This window comes from Podarcis bocagei, assembly GCF_964188305.1.
Source record: "Podarcis bocagei genome assembly, chromosome: Z".
Taxonomy (NCBI): Eukaryota; Metazoa; Chordata; class Lepidosauria; order Squamata; family Lacertidae; genus Podarcis; species Podarcis bocagei.
The window spans coordinates 34,932,190-34,944,483 of NC_138140.1; the positions used below are offsets into that span (position 1 = coordinate 34,932,190).

General features: G+C 43.7%; 1 protein-coding gene and 1 long non-coding RNA gene across 5 annotated transcripts in view; one reads left to right on the forward strand and one right to left on the reverse strand.

Annotated features, from left to right (window-relative positions):
* LOC308578889 overlaps positions 1–12,294 on the reverse strand; it is a 39,026-nt gene that overhangs the window by 20,815 nt on the left and 5,917 nt on the right. Inside the window, exons 2-3 of one of the 4 annotated variants that reach the window (XR_014004177.1) lie at positions 6,594–6,660; positions 85–260 (exon numbers count right to left, since the gene is read on the reverse strand). This is a non-coding gene — a long non-coding RNA (uncharacterized lncRNA). Of the gene's footprint in view, positions 1–84; positions 261–4,151; positions 4,803–6,593; positions 6,661–12,294 lie in introns of those variants that run through there. The other 3 variants (XR_014004179.1, XR_014004176.1, XR_014004178.1) reach the window with 3 other exon arrangements.
* The window catches only part of XPNPEP2 (X-prolyl aminopeptidase 2), a 36,136-nt gene continuing 26,066 nt past the window's right edge, over positions 2,225–12,294 (forward strand). Inside the window, exons 1-5 of the mRNA XM_081179435.1 lie at positions 2,225–2,429; positions 6,331–6,404; positions 7,361–7,471; positions 8,356–8,419; positions 10,829–10,933. Of these exons, the coding sequence (XP_081035561.1) occupies positions 2,381–2,429; positions 6,331–6,404; positions 7,361–7,471; positions 8,356–8,419; positions 10,829–10,933 (403 nt within the window). The 5' untranslated portion in view covers positions 2,225–2,380. The remainder of the gene's footprint in view (positions 2,430–6,330; positions 6,405–7,360; positions 7,472–8,355; positions 8,420–10,828; positions 10,934–12,294) is intronic.

Genomic DNA, 12,294 nt, shown 5'->3' on the forward strand with positions numbered 1-12,294 from the left:
ACTGTCTGGAATGACATTTCCTAGTGATTTATTCAATAACGATTTCGTGCTTAAAACAAAACAAAAACAAAACCAAAAAACTACCTTGTAATTTATTTCTTCCTTTACCACCAGGTTTCAGGCTGACTGTTTTCAAGAGAAATGCAAAGCCGACCACCATCAACTTCCTCTCTATTAAACGTCAGCAGCATCAAAGGACGATTTCCTCTGTTTATTATCTTCAGCTCCTTTCAAGTTGCTGCACTTTGGTTTTAAGCAATCTGTGTTAGATGAAACCACAGAGCAGTTCAGCTAGAGTACATTGACTCTGATAGGACAAAACCTTCACCAGTCTGCGTACTCTGGTTTGGGGCAGGACTTGCAGTTTGAGATAAACACGGACTTCCCCAATATCTTAACCCTTCTCCTGCCTTCAGCGGTTAGGTAATTTTAGATTCTGGAGTTATTGGGGTTATGGGCGTTTGGAGCGAGAGTGCATTAACTCAACGTACTTCAGAATAAACAGCTGAGCTGCAACGTGGGGGGGGGGGGGCGGCGGCTTTTATTCATTCTACTAAGTGGGACCCTGGACTTTTACCCCAAAGTCCCACCCAGACGGTGCCGCTTCTTCCCTGCAAAGTTCAGTTCTCTCTTCCGATGCTCCTAAGCTCATACTGTAAATAAAAATTCCGTTGAGGGGAAAAGAACTGCCTTGAGGGAGGGGGTGTTTTTCTTTCTTTTTCTTTCGCAATATTTTTGTTTTGTTTTCCAAAAAATAACTGGGTACAAGTCTAGTAATATAATACAATCTCCACCAAAATAAAAATAAAATAAAAATCATTGAGTTTGTAGTGTCATTTCAAGCATATTCTTAAGACGTTAATGGTTAATATAGCCTCTCCGCAGCCAAATTTGAGTAGTTGGTGGGAGTGAATTGTTATCTTCTTCCCTTACATATGAAAAGAAAGAAGATCAGGTTTCAACAAAGGTATCTCTCTTTGTAACAACTTTTGCTATGCTCTTAAGTGACAGCAAGATCCCAAATGTTGCTGAACCATACCTGGAGGCGTAGCTCAGGCTGAAATTTCCCAAACTCTGTTTATCTTGAGCAGATTTTGCAGTTTCACACATTCCCTACACTAAAAAGGAAAGGAAACCTGAACTAACACAAAGCGATATTTGTTCCTTGCTTATACCGTTTCCGTGATGGTTTCTCCATAGAAGTCAGTAGTTCTTATCTACTGTAATAGTAGATTCATTTATGACTCTGCCTTAGTTAAGTAGCTTAACGGGGGGTGGGGGAACAGGAGTACTTTAAGAGTATTTGCAAGTAACAAAAGCATTACTTGCCCAAAGAGGAAGGTGAAGGAGAAGAGGAGCTTCTGACCCAAAAGAAGGTGTTTTAATATAATTTGGGCAGTTTTGCCTAAGTATGGAAACTGAGCACATTGTACCCTTATGTACAGGCAATAAACAGCATTTCTGTAACTGCTATCTCTGACATTGCCTGTCACATAGGTGCTTAATAAGCACAGAACCTCACGTGCCTGATCCCCTGATTTTTTCAAACTTGACATTATCGTTATCAGCTTTCCAACCAAACAACTTTTTTTTTACAGCTCCACATTTTGTATCCACCTGCACACTAAAAAACAACCAACCACCACAACCACACACAGGGTAGTGACATCCCGTCAAGTTAAATTATTTTAGCTTATTACATATAACAAGACAAAGGTTTGAGAGGTACAGAAAAGAGCAATGATATCTGGTCCACAACTTAAGAAAGAAAATGATTCTGAGAAGAGAAATGGTTATTGCAGAGATATAAACAATGCCACGAATAATAAGATAATGATTCCACACAAACGAGGTAGGGTGGGCGGGTGTATGTGCTGGGAAGAATTTGTGGGAAAGAGAGGTATTAATCACCCCACCCACCCACCGACCTGCCAATTTCACCTACAATTACCTCTCCCCACCTTGAATCGCATTATAACAGCAAAAGACACAAGACTGGGAAAGGACTTTGTGAGGATAATGTGCGGTTTTGCCCTCAGACCTTTGAAGCGTTCGGCGAATAATATCTGTCTTGCTTAACTGCAAAAAAATCACGAGAAAGTGTTCCAAGAAATAACAAGACTCCTCTGCTGCCTGGAATTTGGACTTTGCACCCCCATCATGTGCCTCATTATCTGTTTGTTTTATCTGGTGAACAGAACCTGATCTCTGGAGCGCAGAGACTGATGCAATCTGGAAAGTTATCTGGGCTCTCTTGGGCCACTCTGCCACAAGACGCACACATCTGTATTGGCAGACACAGGTCTTCTAGCGCTGGCCGGTGTTTTAATCTTTCTTCAAAAACCTTACCTTGCTGAAGAGTCTCCAGTCTGAAAAGGACATGGCCTGCTTTACCCGCATCATAGCAGTCTGGATTTTTCTTCTTCATGGTATGTACGTTGGTGAAACAGGGACCATGGAAAGAGGGAGGGAGGGCTTGCCAGCAGAACCATCCCCAAAGGCCAGGCCAGTCCATATGACCACATGTTCATGGTGAGTATGGCAGAACTGAAGGGATCTTCTGGGCTGATTTGGCACACAAGGTTGACAAATGTTTGGTTGCTTTTCTCATGAGCATCCAGCTTACCATTCCACTTCCCTCAGATTGTTCAGGGCCTGCAGATTCAAACGCTTCAGCACCTGCTAGCCATGAGGAAAGCCTTGGTTTATTGAGCATTCATCCCGATTTGCTTTCACAAAGCTTTCACAGAGGTTAGATTATAGTATTCATTGAGCATTAGGGATGGGAGGATCTTATAATTTCAGTTCACATTTTGTCATTCTTAAATTTAGCTCACATTTCTGCAGAAGTTTGCTACTTGGGGGGGGGGAGTACTCGTGGAAATTATTCAGCATTTCAGTGCAACTTTTCTTCTCATAAGCACATTTTCATATGTAGCTATGACCGATGTACATATTTTTGCAAGCAATTTCTTCTAATATTATGCATTCTTGTGTTTTATTTTCACTAATGTATTTGTTTTTACACACACTTTCTCCTAATACATGATTTATTTTTTTAAGCACTCTGGTTGGAGAACTGCATTGCAAAATTTAGTAAGTGGGAATTTCGAAGGATGTCTGTGTTTCAGTTCTCATATTGCTTCAGAAACTGCAAATTTAGCTTTTAATGTGAAATGAATATAATTTCTCCCCGATCTGGATCAAGCATTCATTCTGATTTGCTTGCGGGGAGCTTACATATCGTCCCATTTATCATTTGTTCAACCACACTTTTCAATGCATTTCTCTGTCATTTTCCAAACTGCAAAAACAAAACACCAATGTGCATTATATTAGGAGAATGTGCTTTACCCAAATATATATATTAGGCAAAACTGTGCACACAAACAAATGTATAGTAGGACAAATGAGTACTAAAATTCTGATGAATTTTCATGAGGGCTTTATTTCCTTTTTCTTTTCTTTTTAAGCAAACTGGTGTAGAAATATGGAGAACTGAATTTAAGGGGGAGGGGGAGAAACTGAGAGAGACAAAAACTGAGAAATTCACCCATCTCTACTCTTCACAAAGGGAACCTGTAGAAAAAGCAGAAACGTCCTGCCTCAAGTCCTGGCTAACTCTGGTGCCTCGTCAACTCAGACTCTGGTAAACTGCTCAATGGCATTCTCCAGTCAATTTATGGCACTTAAAATGATAAGCCGGAGGGATGCTCAGCAAATCCTACATTGTGCCAAACATAGCCAAGAACCATCCAGTCTGTGCTTGTCATGTTCCATGATTTGTGTCATTGGGCTTCCACCCTGTTATCAGCTGCTGTTCCCTTTGGGGCAGCGGCAGAGAACAGACACTGAATTGTCATTAATTGCACCTGTCAGTGCAAGCACTGGATGCAGACATCACGCAGGCTAACTCTCCAAACTCACAACAGTACAAATCAAATTATCTCCCCTACCTCATTCCCAGGCCTTTCCCCCCCTTGCACCTCTTTTTCGGGGGGGGGCAAAAAACACACTGCCCGTTCCCATGGCTTTTGCAATTTTAAAAGGAGCAGAAGCTGGGAGGAAGATGTAGTCAAACTACCATTAGATGATTCTGCCGGCCATTGGCTCTGCCTCCACTTACTTCTCTCCTGTCTGCCCCCCCCCCCCAATCCCAATGGGCACCAGCCAACACTGCCCAGGAGCCTAAAAAGACTCCTAGGATCACAAACCATTTTTCTTTGTTTACTGTACCTACTTATTTATGTGTCCTTTAACAGTGTCTCAGCATGCAGACCATATCAGGGAAAGGCAACTTTTCCTGGCTTGAAGATAAAAGTGACAGTTATAGTTCTCCTTGTTTGATTTCTTCCTGTCATCAGGTGACTATTAATTTGAAAAGAAAACCCAACAGGAGCATAAAAATAAAAGGAGACCCACCCACCCCAAATTTTCCCTGTGCTCCCTTAACTCTATCTAAATATGCTTTCAGCTGTGGGCATGACTAGCTGAATTTCTAAGGCTGCAACACAGAGCCAAAGTACTGTATAGCACTGCATGCTCCTCCGATGATGTAAACCTCTGCCTGCTGCCAGCAGGGAAAACGTGGCACATCTGGTGCCAATTGCTAGAGCTGATTACTCTCTTGCCATCCTTGCTAATGGAACGGACCACACACTCTCAGGCCAAGTGTCATCTCTACTAGAAACCAATGGTAGCATTAATCCAATGGGATCAGCTCTGCACAGCCTCTTCTCAACAGGGGCAGTAAACTTGAAAAAGTATGGTTTGCCTGGGCAACTAGGATCAGTGCAATGCACCTGAAATCAATAAAGAAGCAAAGGCTAATAATCATTGGTACTCCTACACTCAGCGAATAGGGAGAAGAGCCATAGCTCAGTGGCAGTAGAGCATTTGCATAGCATGCAGAAGCTCCCAGGTTCAGTTCCCAGCTTCTCTGGGAAGGCTGGGAGTGCTCTCTGCCTGAAACTCTGGAGAGCTGCTGCCAGCTAGTGCAAGAAATACAGAGCTAGATGGACCAATGAACTGACTCCACAGAACAGCAGTTCCCTACATTCCAGATTAAAATATTTATGTATCTTGTTGGTAAATTTTTGAAAAGGTAGGCTCATTCACACTTGCAGGTTGATCACTGCAGGACCAGCTGATGATTTGCATGTGTGAATATGCCACCACTGAGTTAGCCACCAGAGGTCTTGTCTAAAGGTTGTAAAAGGTAAAGGGACCCCTGACCATTAGGTCCAGTCGTGGCCGATTCTGGGGTTGCGGTGCTCATCTCGCTTTATTGGCCCAGAGAGCCAGCGTACAGCTTCCGGGTCTTCTGGCCAGCATGACTAAGCCGCTTCTGGTGAACCAGAGCAGCGCATGGAAACGCCATTTATCTTCCCGCCAGAGCGGTACCTATTTATCTACTTGCACTTTGACATGCTTTCGAACTGCTAGGTTGGCAGGAGCAGGGACCGAGCAACGGGAGCTCACCCCGTCACGGGGATTCGAACCGCCGACCTTCTGATCAGCAAGTCCTAGGCTCTGTGGTTTAACCCACAGCGCCACCCGTTGTAATGTGTCTTAATTTGCAATACTGTCCTCTGTTTGAAGGGTTGCCAGAAGACAGCCCTCTCTTTGAAGGGCCGTCAAGTCCAGTTTAAAGATATAGAACCAGGAGCACTGGTTGGTTCTTAAAAGACTAGAGGGGAAAGCTGAAGTGGAGACTCTGCCTCACAAACAGGAAGATCTCAGGTTCAACCCCTAGCATCTCCAGATAGGGAACGTCCCCTGCCTGAAACCCTGGAGAGCTTCTGCCAGTCAGTGTAAACAATATTGAGCTAGATAGGACAATGGTGTGACTCTATATAAGGCAGCTTTCTATGTTCCAAGAAGACTATACATATGTGGAGGGTTCCCCCACCCCAACATATTTACCTTTAGAGACTTTCCTATTCCCCGAAGCATGATACCTGCAGGAGCCTGGCTTCCCTGCTCACCTTCTCCAGATATTTAAGGCTATATTTTCTTTCTGTTAGGTACCTCTGTGATACAAGAGGAGATGTGAGATCAATATTCCATGCAAGCGCTCAGTGAATTATAAATCTAACCCCTGGCTTCCAATGATGGTCCTACTCAGACTAGACCCAACTGAGATAATAGGCATGACTGCCATAGGTCCAATAATTTCAATGGGTCTCTGAGTAGGACTTTAGCATTTTAGCAAACAACTGCAACAGGACGGGTGAATGAGCATTGGGCCATACATCCTCTCCCCCGCTCCCCATACACAACCCATACATTCTTACTTGAATATGAATGGAGTGTTTCATTCTTTTTTAGGCCTCATCACAGGTTACCCCAGAAGAAGAAGTTCTGAATCAGAAGACATCAGAAACTGTACAATCACCCCTCCGGTGAGATCCTTAATATTGCTCAAAATTGAGGAATCTATTATTTGTGTTTGTGTGTGTGCATGGGGGGTGGGGAGAGAGAGAATGCCCTTCCCAAAATGTCTAGCATCTAGGGATGGCAGAGAAATTCTATTCAGTTCGCATTTGAATCAACTTTATCAAATTCACACTTAACTGAAACAATACACCTACCTTAAAATACAGCTGTGCTCTGAAATTAGCACTTATCTGAATTTTGTGGTGCAATTCTCCAACCATCCTTTAAAAAATAATAATGTATGTTAAAACACGCATAAAAATAAATATACTCATGAAAATAACATGCAAAAAAGGCACCACAAAAATGTGAGTTTTAGTTCAAAACTGAATACAGTGGTACCTCGGGTTAAGAACTTAATTCGTTCTGGAGGTCTGTTCTTAACCTGAAACTGTTCTTAACCTGAGGTACCACTGTAGCTAATGGGGCCTCCTGCTGCCACTGCGCCGCCACCACACGATTTCTGTTCTCATCCTGAAGCAAAGTTATTAACCTGAGGTACTCTTTCTGGGTTAGCAGAGTCTGTAACCTAAAACGTCTGTAACCTGAAGCGTGTGTAACCTGAGGTACCACTGTACAAAAGTGTGCATATTGGGTAGAATTGCATACAAAGATGTGTATATTCAGAGAAATTGGCACTACAATGCTGACGAATTGTCACGAGGATTTAAAAATAAACGAATTGCTGCAGAAACGTGTAAAAATGAGAAACCGAGAGACCAAAAACTGACAGATCCCTACGAAGGTGTAGTCCAGCCCTATGAAGCATCTAGTCTGGCAGCCTCTGAGGTCCAAGTGTCAGTGCTGTGCTGAGACCGCGAGGCAACATTGAGAAGGGGCCGGTGGAAGAGTGTGAACGGCTGCCCTGACCCCCATTTCTTCCTCTTCTGCCCTTGTACTGATCATCCATTTGTGCTTTCAGCACTTGCCTCCTACAGTCACCAATACGAGTGAGCGTCTGAGCGCCTTGCGGCTGCACATGCAGTCTCACAACTTCTCTGCCTACATCATTCCTGCCACGGATTCACACATGGTAAGGCAAAGGGTGCAGCTGTTCCACCTTTATCAGGAGTGGGAAGGGACTGGGTTCTGTCCAAAAAGAAACACTACGTTTCCAGACCTGAAGCTACAAAGATAGGATGGCAAGTGTGTGTCAAGGCCTCGTAAGAGACCTTGCCTTGTATGTGGCTTCAGATTCCCATGACTAGCAGAAGCAGGATAGGTTATGCAAAACAATCTATTTGCATATGGTAAAGGTGCAGGTGGCACTGTGGTCTAAATCACTGAGCCTCTTGGGCTTGCCGATCAGAAGGTCAGCGGTTTGAATCCGCACGATGGGATGAGTTCCCATTGCTCTGTCCCAGCTCCAAGCTAGCAGTTTGAAAGCACACCAGTACAAGTAGATAAATAGGTACCACTGTGGCGGGAAGGAAAACGGCATTTCTGTGCACTCTGGTTTCCGTCACTATGTTCTGTTGCACCAGAAGCAGTTTAGTCATGCTGGCCACATGACCCTGAAAGTTGTCTGGACAAATGCCGTCTCCCTTGGCCTGAAAGCGAGATGAGCACTGCAACCCCATAGTCGCTTTGACTGGACTTAACCGTCCAGGGGTCCTTTACTATTTACCTTTTAATTTGCATATATCTGCACACTTTGTATAATGTATGCAGATTGCAGAATTCTGTTTTTCTGGACACTTAATTTTGATTTCCTAGCTGCATAAGTTTTCTGTTTTCTTTTGGGTTTTTTAAGAGGAGATGATATACTGGTATGTTATTAGAAAGGGGAACCTTTCTTGCACTTAAGTGCATTGCAGGGGGTTGGACTAGACAGCCCTTGGGGTCCCTTCCAACTCTACAAATCTATGATTCTGTGAAGACAGTTCCCTGAACTCAGAGGGCTTTTCTGTTTCCCAGAGTGAATACATTGGTGAACGGGACAAGAGGCTATCCTGGATGACAGGCTTCACAGGATCATCAGGTAAATACTCTTTCAGACTTACCACCCCACTTTTCCTGGTCTACCTTGGCCAGTACCCTAAGATACACAGGTCCTGGACAATAAATGGGGGACGTGTGGCCCATTGCAAGTTGTTGGCCTCCATCTCCCATCAGCCCCAGCCAGCACAGTCAGTTATCAGGGGGGATGGGAGCTCTGTAGTTCAGAAATATTTAGGTCCCAGGTTTCCAATCCCCAGCCTAGGCCTAATACAGACTTCTGTTCACTGGGAGTTAGAACCAGCACCTAAATTGAATGCCAAGTTAATGGAATGTGCGTTGAAATAACAACAGCACATTATTGTTATCAAAGTCGCTTCTATAACACAGGAGTCCAGAGTGAAATGAAATCCTGATAACATGTTACTCAGAAAAGCTGAACAAAACAGTATATAAATTGGGAAGAAAAGAACAAAGAGATTTTGTCTTTATTACTTCACAACATCCACATAACCAAACATACAGAGAAAAGAATTCCCTCAGAAACTACACAGCCAATCAGGGCATGTGCTACCTCAGCAAATATCATTCCCCCCTGCCTGGCTGTTTCCCTCTTGGCTAGTTGACTTTAGCATTAACAGAGCTAACCCTTAAGCCATATGTGGGGAACCCCTGATCCTCTGGATGTTGCTGAACTCCAGTTCCAATCAGCACTTGGCATGATCACTGTCAATTGACTCATTATGAACATGCGAAGGAAGGAAGGCAGGGAATAAATGAATTTTCTGAATTTTTGAATAAGAAAAGTAGCTGCATTTAATGTTTTAAAGATGTTGGGAGGTGTCGTATTCAAGTATTTGCTCATTTAAAATAAAAAAATTAAAGGGGAGGGGGACACAAAGGGCAGAAATTCCCCATATCTGATTTCTCACACCTGTAATGTGAGTGTGAAGCTTGCATTGGCAAAGATTCAAATGTGGCCTAAACTTGGTGCTCATGTTCTCTGTGTCTTTTCATTGACATCATTTATAAATGATACACTTCACATGAAAGAGCACTCACAACATCAGTTGTGAAAACACATTGCCACATCCATTCTACACCATTCATATAAAGGACATTTAAAGCACATGGCTCCCCCTCTGCCCACAATGAAGCCTGGGAACTGTAGTTTATCATCACAGAGCTACAGTTCCCAGCACCCTTAATAAACTACAGTTTCCGGGATTATTTGGGAAAAGACATGTGCTTTAAATGTATGGTTTGGATATGACCTATTTAGGATGTGGGTGGTGCTGTGGTCTAAACCACTGAGCCTATTGGACTTGCCAATCAGAAGGTTGGCGGTTTGAATCCCTGTGACAGGGTGAGCTCCCATTGCTGTGTCCCAGCTCCTGCCAACCTAGCAGTTCAAAAGCATGCCAGTGCAAGTAGATAAATAGGTACCACTGCAGTGGGTAGGTAAACAGCGTTTCCGTGCACTCTGGTTTCCATCACGGTGTCCCTCTACGCCAGAAGCAGTTTAGTCATGCTGGCCACATGACCTGGAAAGCTGTCTGTGGACAAACGCCAGCTCCCTCGGCCTGAAAGCAAGATGAGCGCCACAACCCCATAGTCGCCTTTGACTGGACTTAACCATCCAGGGGTCCTTTACCTTTTACCTTACCTTACACTAACTGGCAGCTGCTCTCCAAGGTTTCAGATGGGGGGCACTCCCAGTCCCATGCGGAGATGCCAGGGATTGAACCTGGGACCGTCTCTGTGCAGAGCAGATGCTCTGCCACTCAGCTATGGCCCTTCCCAGGTAAAAAGGAAGAACATAGAGAGTGAGCCATCATCACCACTCATAGTTTGGAAACTTAGGAGAGGAATCTGCCTTGTATCAAGTCAGACAATTGATTCACCTAGCTTCGTATTGTCAACCCTGGGCCCATCCATACGGGAACCCCTTTCTGTTTGCTAAAAGCAAAAGTTTTGTTGTTTTCATATGGCATCGAATAGTGTACCACTGCAGCAGGAAGGTAAACTGCATTTCCATGCGCTCTGGTTTCCATCACGGTGTTTTCTTGCACCAGAAGCAATTTAGTCATGCTAATCACATGACCCAGAAAGCTGTCTGTGGACAAACGCTGGCTCCCTTGGCCTGAAAGCGAGATGAGTGCTGCAACCCTATAGTTGCCTTTGACTGGACTTAACCGTCCAGGGGTCCTTTACCCTTTACCTTTTATTTAGGCCTTGTTTAGCTCTGGGATACCAAGACATAGTAATAAGCTTCTAGGCATGTACAGAGTGTATTTCCTTCACCAAGTAGTAACCAGTTCCAGCAAGTGCTACAAACTAGGGCTGAACACTTAAGGAATGTGTTTTCAAGCAAGCTGAGGTCATAGCAACTCTGATTTTAGGAATTTATCATGATACACAAACATTAAATTGTTCTGCTTGTTTGTTGTAGGGACTGGTGTGGTCACTTTGCAGAAGGCTGCGCTCTTCACTGACAGTCGCTACTGGATCCAAGCTGAGCGCCAAATGGATTGCAACTGGGAGCTGCAGAAATCAAGTTAGTGCCCACCATAAAAATGTATTGGGGTGCAGTTCCCCCTCTGGCCACCAGGGCTGCATAGAGATAGGGAAAATAAAAAAAATTCCTTCCAGTAGCACCTTAAACACCAACTAAGTTAGTTCTTGGTATGAGCTTTCGTGTGCATGCACACTTCTTCAGATACACTGAAACAGAAGTTGCCAGACCCTTCTATATAGTGAGAAGGTGGGGAGGGGTATTACTCAGAAGGGTGGTGGGAATGGGAGATTGGCAGATAGCTGAGATGAGCCTGTTGACGACTCTTAACGACTGTAATAGGTCTTACAGGAAAAGGCAAGGGGTGAGAAGGTGAGAAATGGCTTAGTCATGTATAATGAGATAAGAATCCAATGTCTTTGTTCAGACCAGGTCTCTCCATGGTTTTAAGTTTGGTAATGAGTTGCAATCTGTAACTAGAGATAGGGAAAAATTCAATTCAGCTCACAATTAAATGTGAACCTTCTTAATTAGCTTTTCCTGAAACAATATGCAGACTGAAACACAGCCGTCTTTCAAAATTGGCACTTCTGAATTTTGCAGTGGAGTCCTACAGCCAAATAATGTGAAGAAACTAGGGCAGAGTGTGCACAGAAATGCATATATCAGTGAAAATAACATACAAAAATGCATTGTACTAGGGGAAGTTGCTTTGTGAAAATGTGCATACAAAAATGTGAAAATGAATATATTTGCACTAAAACGCTGGTGAATTTTCATAAATATATTGCACCCAGATGTGGAAATGCTGAGAAGTGAACTTAAGACTGGAAAAATGAGAAACTGAAACTGACAGGTTTGTTCATCTCTAGTGCCACACGTCAGCGGACAAGCCCTTCTGGACTAAAGCAGGTGTCCTAGGAGACTTCAGTGTGAAATGGATGACCAGGTCAAACAGATACTCCAACCACAAGTCCTGGGCTGCTTCCACCGTGTGAATTTCTTGTGAAACAGCTATGCTCTGTTCACCCACTTTTTTTAATGAGGCACCTGCATAGCTAATTAACTAATTCAATTCATTAATCAGTGCCCATAAAATATCTCAATATGATTTCACAATAAATTCACATCAGGAATAAAAGCAATTAGGCAAATTTATATATGAAAAACAGGCACACAGACTCAGGAACCGTTGAAACATGACACCTACATCTTGCTAGGATTCAGACTCAAGTCTGCTGACCTTTATCAAGCCCATCACAGAGCAACTGGTCCAGGGCTGGCACAGTCTCTCCTGATTGCTTCATATAGTTATTGAATAACATTGGTGGCAAGATGGTACTATTTGGAACCCCCAGCACAGCTGCCAGGGAGCCAGAAGGTAATCACCTGAGGCTATTCTC